We start from the raw sequence: 20,549 nt of genomic DNA, 5'->3' as shown, positions 1-20,549 counted from the left end.
ACAAAAGGACTTCTATTTCTAAATTTTTTTTCATTTTTTTCCCCGTAGCTTTCCCACAGTTTTCTTCCTCTAATATTGCCTTTTCCTGTACAAGGCAAACCAGACATCTTTTTATGCTGTTTTTCTTTTCCTAAGGAAAAAGTAATGTATCTTGAAGACAAACCATTCCCAAGACTAGTGATAAATATTAAAAAACAAAAAAAAACAAAAAAAAAATTTTAAAGGTGAATCACCTATATTACCTTGACGAAGTAAAAAAATAAAAAGCAGTTGGCACTAAGATAGCTATTTCAAATATCTGTGTTTAAACAATTTTTAAAACTGTTTATTTATTTTGTAAGAATGTACCCCTAGTCCAAAGTAACTATGTTTTAAAAAATTTGGGGCCAAAAAATTTACAAAAGGCTTTTCAGTTCAACCTAATAAAAATGATATCTAGAAAATATTCCACATTATTACGTCTGTCTTTAAAAGTTCAGATTCTAAAGCATTCCTAAGGCACGGTGTTCCGGAAGACATGTGCTTCTGCTGGTGTTGTATGATGTACGAAGCATCTATGACTGGTTCCAAGTGAGCCCCGACAGGCACAGTGCTCCTGATGCTGTGGGACTGTGAGAAGCGAGTCAGACATAAGCCCCCAGGGCTGCATGGAACTCCGTGAGACACTGTACCAGCTGCTGGAACTTGGGCCTCTCCTCTGGGTCTAAGGCCCAGCAACAGGCCATCACAGCAAATCTGCAGAGTGACACAAATGGAAAATTGGGTTAATGATAATACAGTACTCCTAATCTTCTGGTCAATTTGATGCCAGTTATGTTTTTTGTCTAAAGGTGGGCATGGAAAAAATGATATTAAAAACCAATGAATATTACTATATGTTGGCAGTTCTAAAATGAAAAGAAACTAAAACAAGTTACCTGGATTTTATGTGTGGATTTCCATTCTTCATGATGTCATATCAAAATACATCAGCAAATACAGAGATTTCATATAAATACCTAAAACCCATGTTTTCTGAGAGAAAGAACTTGAAGGAAGTAGAAAGTTTATCTAAGCTCTAAGCACCCTACATCTACAGTGAAATCAGTGCAAAAGCTGCCACCTCACCTTGGTGTATAAAGCTTCGGGGGATTCAGGAACTGAGACCAGAGTCACGTGTGCACCCAATCACCCCTGAATAGCCTCCTGCCCCCCTCAATCCCATAATTTATATGGGAAGTTACACGATGAAAGCAGGAAACAGGAACTATCTCAGTCACTAGCCTGGAGCAGTTTCCTTACATATCAGTTGACGCCAATTGACAAGGTAAGATGACAGTGAGAAAGGCTTTTTATAACTAAGGCTGTATAAATAAAAGTCAGATACTCACTCTACATAGAATAACTGACACAGTATTCAGTACTGTCTTACTATGTACATTATTAGTCTCTCAGATTAGACTTACAAATAGAAGAACAATAAAATGTTCTAATGACAAATGTATTAAAGAGTGAATGAGTCTGGTTTACTTTGCGATTCTCTATGAGTCTAATTCAAATCCAAAGAGTCATTATTCTCTAAAGGAAAGTCTCTGTATGAATACAGACACCGGCTCTTCTTTTATCCCAGTATCATAAATGGAGTGAAACCCATGTCTTCAAATTCAGAAACACTTACAGCTCATCAGGACAGTTGATTGGTTGGGCTATTCGGTAGCCATCTTTCAAGTACGCAGCCATCTCAAAGGGATCAATGTCCACATACGGTGTCTGTCCCAGAGTCATGAGCTCCCACAGTGTCACTCCAAAGGCCCACTAAGGAGAGGAGGAGAAACACGATGAGGCAACATTTACAACATGGGCAGACTGCTGCTGCCCATGACCAGGGATGAACCGAAAATAGCACCCAATCTTAAAGGAAGCAAAACATCTACCAAAAGAAGTCTATGATAGCTACTTAGTTTCTCTGAGACAGAAAAGAGCATTTTGGGGCGCCTGGGTGGCTCAGTTGGTTGAGCGTCCAACTTCAGCTCAGGTCATGATCTCACAGTTAGTGAATTTGAGCTCCGTGTCGGGTTCTGTGCTGACAGCTCGGAGCCTGGAACCTGCTTCGGATTCTGTGTCTCCCTCTCTCTCTGCCCCTAGCCTGCTTACACTCTCTTTTTCTCTCTCAAAAATAAACATTAAAAAAGAAAGAAAGAAAAAAGAAAAGAGCATTTTAATGAATGCACCCTTTAATGTGAATATCATTATTATATATTCTAAGGTAATTAGATCCCTTGGAATGAACTGTTTTTACTGTTGATTACAAGACTCACCACCCTAGGGGCGTCTGGGTGGCTCAGTCAGTTAAGCATCTGACTTCAGCTCAGGTCATGATCTTGCAGTTTGTGAGTTCAAGCCCCGCATCAGGCTCTGTGCTGACCACTCAGAACCTGGAGCCTGCTCTGGATTCTGTATCTTCCTCTCTCTCTACCCCTCCCCTGTTCACACTTTCTCTCTCTCAAAATAAATAAACATAAAAAAAAAAAAAAAAAAAAGACCCACCACCCACCACCATTAATTATATCTAAGATTTTCCTAAAATGAAAAATCTGTTACATTATATAACTATAGTTAGTGTCCACAACTGAAAAGTGGAAAATGAATAAAACTTAAGCCTAACTGCAGGAAGGGCATTCTGAATACATGAAATATGTAAACTATTTAAATATAAGATGTCATGGATTTTTACTATATTCAAATAATTTAAATTAATAAATGAAAGTATCTTGAAAAAACATCTTTGGACCTTGCTTGAGTAAAAGATCAGATTTATTTAAAATCAACATGTGAACTGTCAGTAAGAACAGAAATCATAAGCAGTGGCAACAGTGTTTATTCATGGTCCAAGCAGGACTCCCCATTTTGGCCCTGGCTCACAGGGATTGCTATCCTGGCTCACAGGGATTGTGCAGCAGGCAGGCAACACGTCTACACAGAGTTATTGCCATGTGGTCAGAAAGGGCTCAGAGCAGGAACTCCCACTGATCCACTGCCACTTGTGAACCCTGAGGTCAGAACAGCTGAAGCTGGATGAAGAGGAAGATATCTGTGTACCATGGTATCGTGTCTATGAGTCCCTTCTGTTCTAGACATTTTGAATCCTTTACGTTATCTAATTCTCACAAAAAACCTGTGAGAAGCACTGGTAGCCCAATTTTACAGGTAAGAAAAACTGAGGCCAGAGAAATAACTGGCCCCAAAAACCAAATTTTTTAAGTGAAGGAGAAAAAAAATTAAGAAAAAGAAAAACACACGAGTCAAAAATGAGTCTGTGTACAAAATCTGAGCATGGTGCATTAAATTTTAAGTAATTATTTTTCAATAACAAAATCGAGAAATACTCCCTAAAGTATACAAATTTAAAAAAACCCTTATATTAGTGAACAATAGCTTTATTTCTTATTATAATCTATGCAAAAAAAAAAAAAAAAGCAGTGGAAAGATATCTTTTAGGATATTTAAAAAACTATCAATGGAGAATTCTATACCAAGCCAAAATATACTTCAAAAATGAAGGCAAAAATACAGCATTTTTTAGACAAACAGAAGCTGAGATGGAAATTAGGATCTACACAAAAAAATGAATAATACTAAAAACATGAGTAACAACTAGATTTTTTTTATTTTAAAGTTTCTTTAATAGATTGTTTAAAGCAAAAACAGTAACAGTGTATTGTGGGGCTTATAATGTATATAGTAGTAAAATGTATGTCCACAGTAGCATAAAGGATGGAAGGAGATACTAAGTGGAAATATTATAAATGCTCTACCATTAAACATGAGTGGTAGAATATTATTTGAAAGTCGAAGGTGTACGCTGTAAACTCTAGGAGAGGGTTCTCAACCTCAGCACTATGTATATTGTGGGCTGCATAATTCTTTGCTGTGAGAGGCTATCCTGTATCTTGTGGGATCCTTAGCAATATCCTTGGCCTCTACCCACTAGATGCCCCAAGTGTGGTAACTGAAATTACCTCCAGATCTTACTCAATATCCCCTGGTGGGGAGGGTAAAAATGCCCCTAGCTGAAGGTGAAAACCACTAAGTTAGACTAATCAAAGAAAAGAAAGGACACACACTACTGATGCCAGGAATGAAAGAGCATCATTACATCAAAAAATATGAACTCAACTTTATGACAATAAATTCAATTAACTTAGATGAAATGAACAAATTCCTCAAAAGATGTCAATTATCAAAGTAGACATAAGAATAAACAGAAAATGTATGTAGCTTATATCTATTACAGAAATTGAATGCATAGTTAAAAATGTTTCCACAAAGAAAACTGCATCCAGTTTCACTGGGTGAATTCTACCAAATTTGAAAGAGAAAAAGACAAACCTTTATTAGTTTCCTAGGGCTGCCATAATGAAGTACCACAAACTGGGTGGCTTACACAACAGTATGTATTATCTCACAGTTCTAGAGTCTAGAAGCTTATTCTCAGCTTCTGGTGGCAGCCAGAAATCCTTGGTGTTCCTAGGCTTACAGCCGTGGCAACTCACTCTGCCTGTTTTCACTGACATTCTCCCTTCCCATGTCTGTGTCTCTTCTTATAAGGACACTAGTCATACTGGATTAAAGTACACCCTAATTGAGTATGACCTCATCTTAACACTATGTCTGCAATGACCCTATTTCCAATTAACGTCACATTCTAAGGTACTGTGGTTTAGGACCTCAACCTAGTTTTTAGGGGGGCACAATTCAACCTATAACACAATCCCATACAAATTCTTCTCAGAAAATGGAGGAAGGGAATATTTCCCAACTCATTTTGAGGCTAGCATACCCTTAAATACCAAAACCAAAGAGTTAATAAGCCTTTGGAACTCAGTATCCTTTTCATTAACAGATCATTAGGGTGGAGCAATGCCCATCCCTGAGGTCTAGGTTTTTGAAGGGGGATGGAGTGCAGGGGAGAGTGGAGCGAAAGGGACGACAGGTGGATGGAGTGCAGGGGAGAGTGGAGAGAAAGGGAGGACAGGTGGGGAGGGATGTATAATTTTAAAATCTCCATAGAGACAGCCTACTGGAATTTTCCTTAAAACTGCTGGTTTAAAAATGGAAAAATGATTTCAAATTAATAAAATTTAAAGGAAGGTGCCTGCATACATCTAGGTATTTATCTATCTTAAAGGCTCACTCTAGGTGAACTTTTAATAATGATAATAATTAGTAGTACATAATTTTAAAAATCATGTCCAATTTCCATATGGAAGGCAGTTCACCACCCTGATGCAATAGAGCCCAAAGAAGTAAAACTGGTTGGGTGTTCTCACCCTTTCTTCATGAGATGAGATGGGCCTGTTCTTACTCACTGGATTGTGGCAGCAGCTGTGGAAAAGGAATAATCCAAACTAGATTTTGGAGGAATAAACAATGGGAATTAGTAACAAGTGGATACTGCCATTTTGTACACAAGGAATAACCCCACCCACTGACAATGGAGGTACATTCTATCAATTTCTGACTGTAAGGGACTTTCACAGTAATGCTGCTGGTATCTGAGATCTGGACATACACGGGTATGAAAATAGTATAATGTGCATAAGCTGACTGTAAAAAAATTACTTCTTTTGCATTGTTCTGTTCACATTATTTTCACTAAGCTTCCACCTAAGGTTCTCATATTACATATTGCAACACTAATAAACACCAAAAAAAAAAAAAAAAAAGAACAATAAAGCCAAAGGGTACACTGCAGTTTCATTTCCTTAAAAGCCAACAAAAGTGATTAATTACATGTTGGCTCACCAACCTTTAAAAAAAAAAAAAAAAAAATCAAGACCAAACAGCACAAGGATGATTTGTGGAAAAATTGCTCTCTAAAGTCTTCCGATAACTAAGCCATTTAAAATTTAGACAGACTTATTCTATAATTTCCTTTTGTTTGACGTCGTTGGAAAGGGGGCAATAAGAAGGTCAAGCTGTTTTTTCCAGAGTTTTATGAAAGGCTATTGCTATATCCGTTTAAAGAACATTTAGAGAATAACAAGTGTTCTTTTATTCGTCATATTCTCTTCCCCCAACTTGTGTTATTTTATAGCTTAATATATAGGACATGAAACTTTTTTTTCACTAACAACATATACTGATGTGAGCTGTCAAAAGGTATACAAATAAGATTTTTTTTTTTTTTTTTTTTGCTTTTTAAATGTAATATTAACTAATGCTGGGTCTATTCAGAGATTTCCATTCTGTTACTTCAGGAATTTATAAGGCAAGGCTGACCTCAGTGTACTATATACTGTTGAGAAAAGAATTTTGTCCATTTCTAAAGGGTCTCAATAAAAGCAGGACAATCAGGTATTTTATGGCTGGCCTTTCTGTTAGTACTAGAAACCTAACAACCCCTTCTCACGTATGAAAATGGATTCAGATGACCAAAGTGCAATTAATTTAATCTGGGTCAAGTGTTTTCTAAGCTTGACTAATGAGAAGAATCATCTAGGGTGTCTGTGACAAGTACACATTCCCCAGTCCTATCCTAATCATTTTGAAGTCCGGAACTCACTCTTTCTCTCCATCCATTCATTTATTCATTTTAGAGAGAGAAAGAGAGAGAGAACAAGAACAGGGGAGAAGGGCAGAGGGGGGCAGAAAGAGAGAATCTTAAGCAAGATCCATGCTCAGTGCAGAGCCCCACATGGGGCTCAATCCCACAATCCTGCAATCATGACTTAAGCCAAAACCAAGAGTCAGACACTCAATGACGGAGCCACCCAGGCACCCTGGAACTCAGTATTATAAACAAGAGTCCTTGTTCAGTCTTAAGATCCAGCAAACTTAGGAATTAATTTTAAATGTGTTAGCAAATGGTGGTCAGGTAACAAAGATAGTTTTTATTTTTATTTTTATTGTAGTTTGGCTGACACTGAATAAACTGCACACGAAGTGCTCAATTTGGTAAGCTGATACATGTATATATTCCTGCAACCATTGCCACAATCAAGATAATGAACATATCCATCACCTCCAAAAGATTCTTTCTATTCTAATCCTTTCCCCCTGCCCCTCCCCACCACTACCCCTACCATCCCCAAGTAATCATTAATCTGCTTTCTGTCACTGGTTTGCATTTTCTAGAATTTTCTATAAATGGAATCATTCAAAGAGTACACTTTTTTGCCTAGCTTCTTTCACTTAGAGTAATGATTCTGGCACTCATCTAGGACACAGCATGTACTGACAGTTCATCCCTTTCATTGTTGAATAGTAGTCCATTATATGAATACAGCAGCTTGTTCATCCATTTACCTGTTGATGGACATTTGGATTATTTTCTGGTTTAGTTACTGAAAGCTGTTATAAACATCTGTGTACAAGTACTGGCAAGGATACATGCTTTCATCTATCTAGGGGCAAAATGACTGGATATGGTAGATACGTTTAACTTTTTAAGAAACTGCAAACTGTTTTCCAAAGCGAACGTACCATTATGTATTAGATTCCCACCAGTAGCAGAAGAACACTACACTTCTTCCATGTTCTTGTAAACACTTGTCTTTTCAATTTTAGTCATACAAATGGGTGTGTAATGCTATCTCGCTGTGGTTTTAACTTGCATTCTCCTAATAACTAATGAACTTGATATTTTCATGTGCTTATTTGCCATGCATCTTCATTGGTAAAGTGTCTCTTCAAATATTTTGCCTATTTTTGTTACTGAGGGTTTTTTTTTTGTTTATTTTTGAGAGAGAGACAGACAGAACGTGAGCAGGGGAGGGGCAGAGAGAGAGAGGGAGACACCGAATCCTAAGCAGGTTCCAGGCTCTGAGCTGTCAGCACATGGCCTGACATGGGGCTCGAACTCACGAACCACGAAATCATGACTTGAGCTGAAATCAGATGCCTGACTGAGCCACCCAGGTGCCCGTTACTGAGTTTTAAGAGTTCTTTATATATTCTGCATGTATTTCCTGTATCAGACATATGATTTGCAAATATTTTCTGAGTGTGACTTGCCTTTTCATTCTCCTAATACTTAGTGCCAGCATTACCTGGTCTTGATTACTGTAATTTGAAATCAGACTTCTAACTTTTTTTTTTTCAAAGCTCTTTTGGCTACTCTAGGTCCTCCACATTTCCATATCAATTTTAGAATCAATCTGTCAATTTCTACCAAAAAAATTAAAAGCCTGCAAAATTTTTGTTTGGGACTATGTTGAATCTATAGATAACTTGGAGAAAACATCTTAATATTGAGTCTTCTGATCAATAAACAAGGTATAACTCTCTGTTTATACAGGTCTTTAATTTCTATTAACAACGTTTTATAGCTTTCATTGTGTAGATATTTCATATTTTAGTTACATGTATTCCTAAGAATTTCGTGTTTTTTAATGCTTATATGTTTTTTAAAAACCTAGGTAGAGAAAACAATATGGAGGTTCCTCAAAAAATTAAAAATAGATCTGGATACAATCCAGTAACTCCACTTCTAGGTACAGCCAAAGGAAATGAAAACAGTATTTTCAACAGATAAATGCACCCCCATGTTTACTGTAGCATTATTCACAATAGCCAAGATATGGAAACAACCTAAATGCCCATCAACAGATGAATGCGTAACAAAGAGGTGGTATATATACAATGGAATATTAGCCATAAGAAAGGATACCCCGCCATTTATAACAGTATGGATGGACTTTGAATATATTATGCTAAGTGAGATAAGTCAGAGAAAGGTAAGTAATATACACTATCACTTATATGTGGAATCCAAAAAAGTCAAACTCATAAAAAATAGAGAGTAAAATGGTGGTTACCAGAGGATGACGGGTGAAGGATAAAACTGATGTTGTTTAAGGATACAAACTTGCAATGAGTGGTAAATAAGCCATAGTGATCTAATGCATAGTATAACAAGTATAGACTATAATACTGTAATTATATGATAAATATCACTGTAACAGCAATATTACAATATATAAATGTATCAAAGTAACATGTTATAACCTTACATTTACAATGTTATGTCAAATATATGCAATAAAATAAGAATGACCAAAACAACTTTTAATTCTGATTTTTCATTATTTGTATATAGAAATACAACTGATTTTTACACATTGATCTTGTATCCTAACATTTTTTAAACTTGATTATTAGTTCTAGTAACTATTTCGTATATCACACTGGATTTTCTTCATAGATGATCATGTTGTCCACAAATAATCACTTTTTCCTATCCAATCTTTCCTTGTGTTTTATTTCCTTTTCTTGCCTTAGTGCACTGGCTAGAACCTCAAGTACAACACTGAAGAGAAGTGATGGAGAGTAGGCATCCTTGTCTTGTTCCTGTTATTAGGTAAAAACAATTCAGTCTTTCAGCATTAAGTATTATGTTAGTTATAGGTGTTTTTGTTTTGGTAGATGTCCTTTATCAGATTGAGGAAGTTCTCTTCTATTCCTAGACTGTTGAGAATTTTTATTAGGAATGAATTGAGGATTTTTTTCCGTAATACTTCTTCTGCATCTATTGAGATGATCATATAGTTTTTCTTTTTTAGTATATTAATACAGTAAATTGCACTGCTTGATTTTCAAACGGTAAACAAACTTGTATACTCAGGCTAAAGCCAATGTGGTCATAAAGTGATTTTTTAAATATATTTTGGATTCTAGTTGCTAAATAAACTTTTGTTTAGAATTTTAACATCTATGATCATGAGAAATAATAATCTAGTATCTTTTCTTCTGATCTTTGGTGATGTTTCAAAGTAGTGCTGACCCTGTAGAATGAATTAGAAAGTATTCTCTCCTCAATTTTCTTGAAGAGAATGTATAGAATTTGTATTATTTCTTTCTTAAATGTCTAGAATACCAGTGCCCTAGAGTTCACTCTGGACCCAGAGTCTTCTCTTTCAGGAAGGTTTTTAACTAAACAATTTCTTTATAGGGCTACTCAGATCATCTACTTTTTGAGTGAGCTCTGAAAGTTATTTTCCAAAGTATTTGTCCACTTCACCTAAGTGTGTGAATTTACTGGGAAAAAGTTGTTCATAATATTCTTACTACTTAATACTTGCAAAGAACCTGTAATGCTGTCACCTTCCTCTATCATTATATTGTTAATGGGCAACTTATTTCTTTTTTCTTGATTAGTCTGGTGAGAGATTTATCATAAACGATATTCTCACAATTTCACAGTGAAAATCAATTTCACTAATTTTCTCTATTATTTTTCTATTTCATATTTCACTGACTTCTGTCTATAATATTATCTTTTTTCATCTACCTACTTGGGGTTTAAGTTGCTCTTTTTCTAGTTTGTTAAGATGAAAACTAAGATCACTAATTTGAGACTTTTCTTATCTAATATTGATGTTTAGTAGTGTATATATTCCTCCTTGAGTAGCATCCCTCAAGCTTTGAAATATATTTTTTCATTCAATTCTAAATATTTCATAATTTCCTTCTTTTAATAGTTTATTTGAGAGAGAACACACACACATATGCGAGTCAGGAAGGGGTAGAGAGGGAGAGAGAAACTCCCAATCAGGCTCTGGGCTGTCAGTGCAGAGCCCAACATGGGGCTTAATCTCAGAAACTGAGCCAAAATCAAGAGTCGGACGCTTAACTGACTGAGTCACCTAAGTGCCCCAAAATTTCTCTTTTGATTTCTTCTCTGACACATGGGTTATTTGGAATGTATTATTTAGTTTCTATATGTTTGGGAATTTTCTAGAGTCCTATTTTTGATTTCTAATTCAATTCCACTGTGTTCACAAAACTCTACTTTGCATAAATTCAATCTTTTTATATTTATTGATTTCTTTTATGGACTGGAATATGGTCTATCTCAGCAAATATTCCATGTACACTTGAAAAGAATATGGATTCTGCTGTTGTTGGGTAGAGTGTTTTGTAGTTGTCAATGAGATCCACGTTGGTGGACACTGTCATTCAAATCTATATCCTTACCAATTTTCTATTTTATCAATGAGAGAGGAACACTGAAATGTGTTCAATTATGTTTTAAAGAGAGTCAAATAGTAAGAAAAAATTTACATATTTATGCATATAGTTACCATTTCTGGTGCTCTCTGGTTCCTTTGTAAATTTTTTTTTAATGTTTATTTGTTCTTGAGAGACAGACAGAGAGAGCGTGAGCAGGGGAGGGGCAGAGAGAGAGGGAGACACAGAATCTGAAGCAGGCTCCAGGATCTGAGCTGTCAGCACAGAGCCAGACACAGAGCTCGAACTCACAAACCACAAGATCATGACCTGAGCCAAAGTCAGATGCTTAACTGACTGAGCCACCCAGGCGCCCCTCTGTCTCTGATTCCTTTGTATAAATCCATATTTCCATCTGGTATCATTGGTTCCTAAAGGGCTTCTTTTAATATTTTTTGTAATGTGGGTTTGCTCATGACAATTATTTCAGCTTTGGTATTTCTAAAAAGTCTTTCTTTCCCCTTCATTTTTGAAAGATATGTTCACTGGGTATAGAATTCTATATTCATAGGATTTTTTTCTTACAGTACTTTAAAAACATTGTTTAACTGTCTTCTCCCTTGCATTGCTTCTAGTAAGAAATTTGTTGCCATCCTTTTCCTATTTCCTTTGTATATTAATGTTTTTCTTCTGGCTGCTTTTAAGACTTTCTCTTTGCTACTAGTTCTGAGAACTTTGATTATAATGTACTGTGGTTTCATTTCTTCTTGCTTCTTGGGTTTGGGGTTTGCTCAGTTCTTAGATCTGTGGGTCTACAGTTTTCACCAAATTTGGAAACATTTGTCTTTATTTCTCATTCTTTCTGTCCCTCTCCTTCAATCTGTGGACACCAATTACACATATATTCAGCAACCTGAAGCTGTCCCACAGCTCAATGAGAGATCTTTCTTCAAGAACTTCCTGTATCTTCTCTCTCCTTCTACTTCTCACTTTACTCCCATCTCAGAAGAAAGGTATTCCTCCTCCCATGCCAAGACTACACCTTCACCTGGCCTCCTGGGCCCATTTCACCTATCATCTCTTGGGCTGCCCCTCCAAAAACCACACGTCAATCTCTTTATTTTCATGTTTCCCTGGCCTAAAAACCAAACCAAACAAACCCAATAAAAAACAAAACAAAAAAGTAACAAAACCTCTCTTAATTCTGCCATCCCATCAAGCTAAGATCACTTCATTCCTCTTAACAGCTGTACTTCTTCCAAGTGTAATCTACTTATTGCCACCCCCCCCCTCATCTCCCACAGACCCCACAACAATCACATATATCTTTAATGATTTACTAAACCCACTCGTTCAAATGTCCTCAATGATTTCCTAATCCTCTCTGACCACTGCAGGTATGTTTATAGACTAAAGTCTCCTTGAAACTATTTCCTTCCTTGGCTTCTGTGATGCAACATTCAATTTAATTCTTTATTCATCTTTCTTTTTTCACTAACTGATACTACATATTCCCTATATTCTTCCCTTGGTTTTCTTTTCTCTCTATTCACTACCTCTGGGATCAAATGCTCCTGTTCATTCAATCCTCACTTTAATGAAGCTTATGTCCAATTTCTAATATCTTGCTTCTGTGTTGTTCCAGAACTCCAGACCCACATTTGATCCATTAGTATCTTGAACTCAACATGCCCCATATATCAAATCAGTCATGTTTTCCCCCAAACCAGATATTCTACCTGTTGTCTTCAATTGTGTTATATCTTCACACTGACTTAAGATTTACCTCAACAGCAGAACTAAATAGTACAGAGCAAAGATTTCACTGAAGTTTTTGGAAATATGGGCCCCAAGTAGAAAGGCAGAATAAACATCTATGCAATAGATCTAATGGTTAAGAAGGAAGCCTCAGTGACAAAAGTCAATTAATAAATTTACTCATAAATAACAACTGTAGTCAAAACAGATGGAATCTCTGAAGTAAGGTCTGTGGGAGTAAGACAAGAAGAAATGTGAGATTCAGCATGGAAATAGAGAGGATAAGAGGTCAGTGTGAGCCATTCAGGATTCTTTTACACATTCAAGTACACAGCTCTCTTAAGGATAAGATTAACACAGTTGGCTGTGAATGTTCTTAAAATAATTGACCCAAAAAGGCATATCTATATATGTCAACTTCAATTCTGTAACTATGGAACATCTGCTAAAGGAAAGTAAGTAAAGCAGAGTTTCTACTACCCATTCTGGAAAGAATGACTTATGCATAAAAATATAATGCAGCATGTGGTAGGTGCCGTTAGACAGGTACAAGACTTTCTGGATATCCAAAGAAGACCAAATTAAAGAGCATAAAAGTACCTTGTGTATTTGGACTCAGCAGGAATTCAAGATTGGATGAAATGCGGACTATAAGGAAATGTACAACGGAAAATATAAAGCTAAAAATGGAAGATGAGGTAAGAAACAGAAGGGTCTGAAAACTAGGGGAAGGATCATGGATTTTTCTTTACCAACTCCCTGTGATCAAGAGTTCACTTTGAAGATCAAAATATCATGGAGGAATATTCCTAGCAGTGAAAGAAAGCTAGTGTTCACTTAACTTACTAACATTAATTGATTTTCACAAGTTTTCAAAACTGATATCCACTGTGCACAAGGTACAGATGTTATTATTATATACTCCTTCCTAAATATCCAATTTCTAAAGCTTTTATTATTCTATGAATTTTAGTTTTCAGACACATAGTTTCTAGGTCTTTTTCAATAACTGATATATATGTACAGGAGTAAATTACTTTTAAAAAGCTTAAATATTTAAAATTTAAGATATAACAAATTTATACAAGTCACCCTTAAAATGGACCTTTCAACAATTCTTCAAGGTTAATGGTCTACCTAAAAATCTTGACACTCTTCCAGATTTATCATTGTGGCAAGTATTTTTTTTATCCCAGCTAAACAAACCCAGATACACAATGACTGTATACAAAATGCACTGACTGCATCAGATATCAAATTTAGTACATGCTGCTAACTCAACTTCAAAAACTGGCAATCTTTAGGCACAGAGTGTCATACATGATTGAAAAGACATGACTTCTACTATGAAACTGCCCTAGGATCTGTGATTAAGAAAGACAGCAGAGCCAATATTGGATGCCTATCATGCCATTACACATATCTGCTATTTATGACACTTTACAGTACCAGCTGCTTAGACATTGCCCCATCAAAACACAGGCTATTTGAAGGGAATGTTAAATACAATGATAAGGACAAGGAAGGGAAAGGAAAGGGAAAGGGATGTTCACGAGACCTCCTGAAAAAAATAGCTATTCTTAGGGAAAGCCTAATACAGAAAATGTATCAAGGGCAATACTTGATCACAAGACAGCAACCAGTCACCTCTGAAAATAATAACTGTTCCTAAAGTAAATCCATTTATTCCTCTTTCCCAGGAAATACTACTAGGACTATTAAAATAATACTATTAAATACAACTAAGCAATATTTTAATATTAATAATATTAAGCTTTAAATCTTTATTTCCTAATGTCTGAATGATCCTTTCACCTCTCCAGTTTTTTCTTAATATCTTTATATCAATTCCTCTTAATGCTAATTTTTATTTAGTTATATTTATTGAAGTACAGTTGACACAAAATATCAAATTAGTTTCAGGTGTACAACATAGTGATTTGACAAGTCTATACGTTATGCTATGCTCACAAGTGTTAGCTACAATCTGTCACCATTCAATGCAACTCTATTCCTCTTAAAATGTGAATTTTATGTTTAAATCATGAGTCTAAGATTGTTGATGTGTAAAATCTGCAACTATAATGGAAATGAATAAATACTGGGAATCTACACATTATTCTAAAATTAGTAAGAAACAATATAAAATAGAAAGTTTTCCATACTTTTAAAAACATTAGGTATTATCCCAGTGAAGAAATAGGCAAAAGACATGAATAGACACTTCTCCAAAGAAGACATCCAGATGGCCAACCAACACATGAAAAAATGCTCAACATCACTCATCATCAGGGAAATACAAATCAAAACCACAATGAGATACCACCTCACACCTGTCAGAATGGCTAACCTTAACCACTCAGGAAACAACAGATGTTGGCAAGGATGCAGAGAAAGAGGATCTCTTTTTCACTGCTGGTGGGAATGCAAACTGGTGCAGCCACTCTGGAAAGCAGTATGGAGGTTCCTCAAAAAATTAAAAATAGAACTGCCCTATGACCCAGCAATTGCATTACTAGGTATTTATCCAAGGGATACAGGTGTGCTGTTTCGAAGGGACACATGCACCCCCATGTTTATAGCAGCACTATCAACATTAGACAAAGTATGGAAAGAGCCCAAATGTCCATTGATGAATGAATGGATAAAGAAGATGTGGTATATATATACAATGGAGTATTACTCAGCAATCAAAAAGAATGAAATCTTGCCATTTGCAACTACGTGCATGGAACTAGAGGATATAATGCTAAGCGAAATTAATCAGAAAAAGACAAATATCATATGACTCCATTCATATGAGGAATTTAAGAGACAAACAGATGAACATAAGGGAAGAGAAGCAAAAAAAAAAAAAAAAAACAGGGAGGGGGACAAAACATAAGAGACTCTTAAATATAGAGAACCATCAGAGGGTTGCTGGAGGGGTTGTGGGAGGGGGGATGGGCTAAACGGGAAAGGGGCATTAAGCAAATCTACTCCTGAAATCATTGTTGCACTATATGCTAACCTGGATATAAATTTAAAAATAAATTATAAAACTTTCAAATAAATAAAACAAAAACAAAAAACGTAGAAGCTATAGTTCTCAAACCCCTCCTCCCCCAAATACTACATATTCTCTGAAAACCGTACCTTTCTCTTTGATACCACAGTAGTTCAGAAGACCACTCTTCATGAGTGTATTACCAATGTGAATTTCTTCTGCTTAAGGCATGGGCAATGACTTTCCGTGACACTGGGCAAATGAGCAGTAAGAAGCACTCTGCTATAGATATAGTTATCTAGATACCTAGATCTAGATAACTAAATTTCCCTCCTTCTTCTAGGTCATCTTTAATGTTCACAAAATAAATACTGTAAAGGCACAAGAAACACATTTTAATTTACTCTGTACCCTAAAACTGTTCAAATACCTTAGAGTCTCCTCATTACAGTAAGTCATACTGATAAGATTAGCATGGAAATCATTTCCTTGACTTGTTTTTGCCAAGAAAATGTTTTTTAAAAACAATGTAATACTATAAAGACAAAAAAGTACTAAGAAAGAAACTCTTAATTGTGCATTCCTGATTGCATTTAGTCTCTTAATAGAAGGTAGTCTCTTAATAGCAGAATTATGTTAGCTACTATAATTACCTAAATAATTGAAAGAAGATATAAATCAAGAAATCTATTTTCAAATAAAGGAAAAGAAAGTCACACACAAAAATCCATGGTGGTATCTATATCTGATGAAAACAGAATAAAAACAATATCCAGAAATTCTTAAGAATGCCTAAGATGATGTCATATCTTGGAATAATAAAACAGATTTATAACCAGTCAAATCTAGTTGTGCATATTTCCTAAGTTCAACAGTTAAAAGCTGATATTAACATTATAAGAATATTGACATACTGAAATATTGAATCTTTTCAGTAAAAATTATGGAAACACAATCAAGAGATGCAATGTATTATTTTTAAGATAGAAAACATTAATGTATTTCCAAACAAATCACACAGAATTTTCAACTATAAAAAAAAAAGCAAAAATGTTAAGGCTCTTTTAAAGGACAAAGAAAATGCCCCCTCCAAGGCAGTTATATCATTTGTTAGGTGCTACATTTACACCTGAAATGTGTATTTTACATGTGTAGGACTCTGTTGGGAGTGGAGTTACGTTACTTATCTTGCATATGACTACACACAAAGCTTTTCAGCCCCAAACCAGCATTTCAAATGGAGCTTTTGAACCCCCAACTCCATCCATAATGGAAAAGTGGGAACAGAGAACAATGATTATGCATAAAGATTTTCAATACAAGTGTTAACAAGCAATCTTTAACATTTGTGTTTTAATGTAAGAATTCAAAAAGTATTTAATCCCACAAAACTGAATACACTAATAGTGAGTGTGACATCACAGTCCTAGGACACAGAAAAGTGTTCCTATTCCTTTTAATCTTAACTATCCAAGACAAAAGATATTTAAAGGGAAAATATATACACACACATATATTTTAAAAGAAATGAATTTCTAAGAATCTAAAGAAGAAAAATCTGAACATTTTAGGAGCTAACCATATTAAATGTAAATCCATGGGTTTTCTCACTATCACATTCTAAGTACAGCCAGAAGAATTTGGGGCACACAGAGATTTCAAGTAAGTTTATGCCAAGATACACTAAAAGTAATTATGATTTTAAAGTAAGTCTGCTGTTAAGTTGCTCACCATTAAGTTCGTGGAGATTTTTTAAAAATAAAGCTGTCAAGTGATCAAGCAGCAAGCAACAAGGTTATCTAGTACAACTACATTCTGATAGAAGACAGATTCTTACATAAAATATATGAACTCTTGCAAAATTTATAAAATACCATAACCATAAAAGTAACTAATTCTAAATATAATTTTGAAATGTTTGCTCAAGTAAACCATGTATCCTCAACTTGGGACTTGACCAGCTAATACAGGACAGTGTACTCGGCTGAAGAGATGTAGATCACATTGCTCAGGGATGTATTATTATTTTTTTAATGTTTATTTTTGAAGGTAAGAGATACAAAGCGGGAGCAGAGGAGGGACAAAGAAAGAGGGAGACACAGAATCCAAGCGGGCTGCAGACTATGAGTGGTCCACACAGAGCCCGACACGGGGCTTGAACCCATGAACCATGAGATCATGACCTGAGCCGAAGTCGGATGCTTAACCGACTGAGCCACCCAGGCACCCCACTTAGGGATGTATTATTAACTATAGTTTCATTGGTTGAAAGTGTATTATCTAATTTAACTTTCACTCAGGAGTTCCTGTGAAATATTTAATCATAAATGTTATAAAAAATAATTCCATTACTACTCAAACTTAGAGTGGAATACCTACGCAGCTAAATACATTAAATTAAGCAGTGCATTTTCTAGGGGCTTCCACTGTAAGAGCAAACAGCACTATTGGCCATCTTGTATATTCCCTTGAAATAGAAACTATCACTACTCCTTTTACTGAGAGATTAATCAAACAATCCCCAATCTCTTGAAGTTACATGGCATACTTGTTATTTAAGAAACATCTTCCATTTCCTGCCCATTAGACTAGTTTTGGGTTCACCCCAACTGCCCCTTCATTTCTGCTAAGGCAATTATGCTATATTTCAATGAGTAACAAAATCACAAATTTTAAAAATCAACCATGGAAAAAAATAGTAATATCCCAAAGAGATGAGTGACTTAATCTTTTAAATCAACAATAGAGTAAGAATTTTAAAAAGCTATATTGAACAAAGTTACTTTTCTTCACTCAAAAATGTTCAGATGTAGGCTTTTCTATTAAAGGGGTAGATCTGAAAACCATATAGTTCTAGTTTAACTGATATTATGTTTTAAGCTATGTGCTAAAAACGTTAAACTCATTTGCACTCCCATGAAAACAGCTTTGCTTAATGTAGAAGCTGGCAAAGAATTCCAGCTACAATTCAGAACTTCTAAATAAAGATCTGGCAACCTCCAAAACATATCAATAAGAGCATAATTTGTCCTTACTGATATTCATACAGGAGCTGTGTGCTAGACTAAAATCAAACTCTGCTTTCCCATTTTATATTATTTGAGAAAAATCGGTATCAAAACTGAAAATACAACCTTTCCCTCCCCCCCCCCCCAAAAAAAAAGCTTATCCTGGATTATATAGGTGGGTCCTAAATGCAATCATAAATATCTTTATAAGAGACAGGCAGAAGGAGTTTTAAGAGACAGACACACACAGAAGAGAAGGTGATAGGAACATGCAGCAGAGAGATGCAGCCATGAGCCAAGAAATCCCAACAGCCATCAGCAGCTGGAAAAAACAAGGAAAGTTTCCCCCTTAGGGGCTCTGGAGGGAGCATGGCCCTGCCTACACCTTCATATCAGACATCTGACCTCCAGAATTCAATTGTGAGAATAAACCTCTCTTGTTTTACCACCAAGGTTGCATAGTTTGTTACAGCATCCAGAGGACACTAATACAACTAAGGAAATGAGGGCATTAGAAGAGTAATCCTTAAAGCACACAAACTTAGAAGTAAAAGGGTAACCCTATATTATAAATAAAATCTATTGATGTAAACACAAGATACAAGGATATAGTAAGCCCAATTTTTACAGTTGAAACTTCAAAGCAAACAATTCTATAAGATTTTATATTTATTTATTTTTAAAAATTTATGTCAAGTTAGCCAATATATAGTGTATACAGTGTGCTCTTGGCTTTGGGGGTAGATTCCTGTGACTCATCGTTTACATACAATACCCAGTGCTCATCCCAACAAGTGCCCTCCTCAATGCCCATCACCCATTTCTCCCCTTCCCCAACCCCCATCAACCCTCAGTTTGCTCTCTGCATTCAAGTCTCTTATGGTTTTATATTTAATACTAATGTATCATTGAGTGGTCACAGAGGGCGAACCTATAAGCAAAAGTTTTACCTAATCTCTATTCAGCTACAGTAACAAACTGTACTGAGATAGAAAAATAAATCCATCTTTCAAATCAGACTAAAAAGTGAGAAATTAAAAGCAATTTAAAATGTCTACAAAATACCCACAAGTAAACGTGGCTACTGAAACTATTCATCACTAAGTATAAAGGATCCCACTATATGATCTTCTCTGGTGGGCAGAACTACTCAGAAACAGACAAAAGGGAAGAGAGTGGCATCTGGGGAATTACAAATAACACAGTTCATAATGTTAGAAGAGGATGTTTGAAAGGAACAATAAATCTTTATGATCTGGCAATCACTTGGTTCTTCTGAGACTTACATAAGAAAAAAAAAACCCAAATACTGAAATCTCTCTAAGCCTTAGTATCTACCTTTAAAACTGGGATATTCGTGTCTAGCTACTTCATAGTGTTAACAGCCCCCTCACAGGGTTACTCTGAGGATGAAACGTGATTACACACATTGATGGCCCATGGTCTGAGTCACAGCATCTTTCCATGAACTGGCTGACTGGAGCTAACTACACTTGCTTTCTCAATGAAACATTTCAGGGAACAGTTACTAAATTTAAAAAAATATATAGAAAAAAAATTAAAACATAAAGCCTCTTCACCATTCTATTGATATACAAGATTCCCAGCACTTACCACATCACTAGCACTGGAGAACTCATTATTGACGAGACTTTCCAGAGCCATCCACCGAACTGGCCTGTTTTCATTGTCCCCCAGACAGTGATAGTCCATGGGGAACAAGTCTCTGGAGAGGGCATTGTCTGTGATCTTAACTTGAAGTGTGTCATCAATCCTGAAAAGTAAAGACATGAGCATCAAATGCAATCAGACTGCTTAAAACATATGAATCAGGGTTACTCTTACAATTCCCACAGTAACTCCTGGAG

General features: G+C 35.7%; 1 protein-coding gene across 3 annotated transcripts in view; it reads right to left on the bottom strand.

Moving 5' to 3' along the window:
* Positions 1–299: 299 nt before the first annotated feature.
* The window catches only part of RYK (receptor like tyrosine kinase), a 103,229-nt gene continuing 82,979 nt past the window's right edge, over positions 300–20,549 (bottom strand). For all 3 annotated transcript variants that reach the window (XM_078432332.2, XM_078432331.2, XM_060638713.3), the window contains 3 exons: positions 20,296–20,455; positions 1,658–1,794; positions 300–735 (listed from right to left, as the gene is read on the bottom strand). In XM_078432332.2, the coding sequence (XP_078288458.1) occupies positions 624–735; positions 1,658–1,794; positions 20,296–20,455 (409 nt within the window). In that variant the 3' untranslated portion in view covers positions 300–623. The remainder of the gene's footprint in view (positions 736–1,657; positions 1,795–20,295; positions 20,456–20,549) is intronic.

This window comes from Panthera onca, chromosome C2 (assembly GCF_046562875.1).
Source record: "Panthera onca isolate mPanOnc1 chromosome C2, mPanOnc1 haplotype 2, whole genome shotgun sequence".
NCBI classification, from domain to species: Eukaryota; Metazoa; Chordata; class Mammalia; order Carnivora; family Felidae; genus Panthera; species Panthera onca.
Note: the sequence above shows the minus strand (reverse complement) of the source record. Positions and strands in the feature narration are given on the sequence as shown.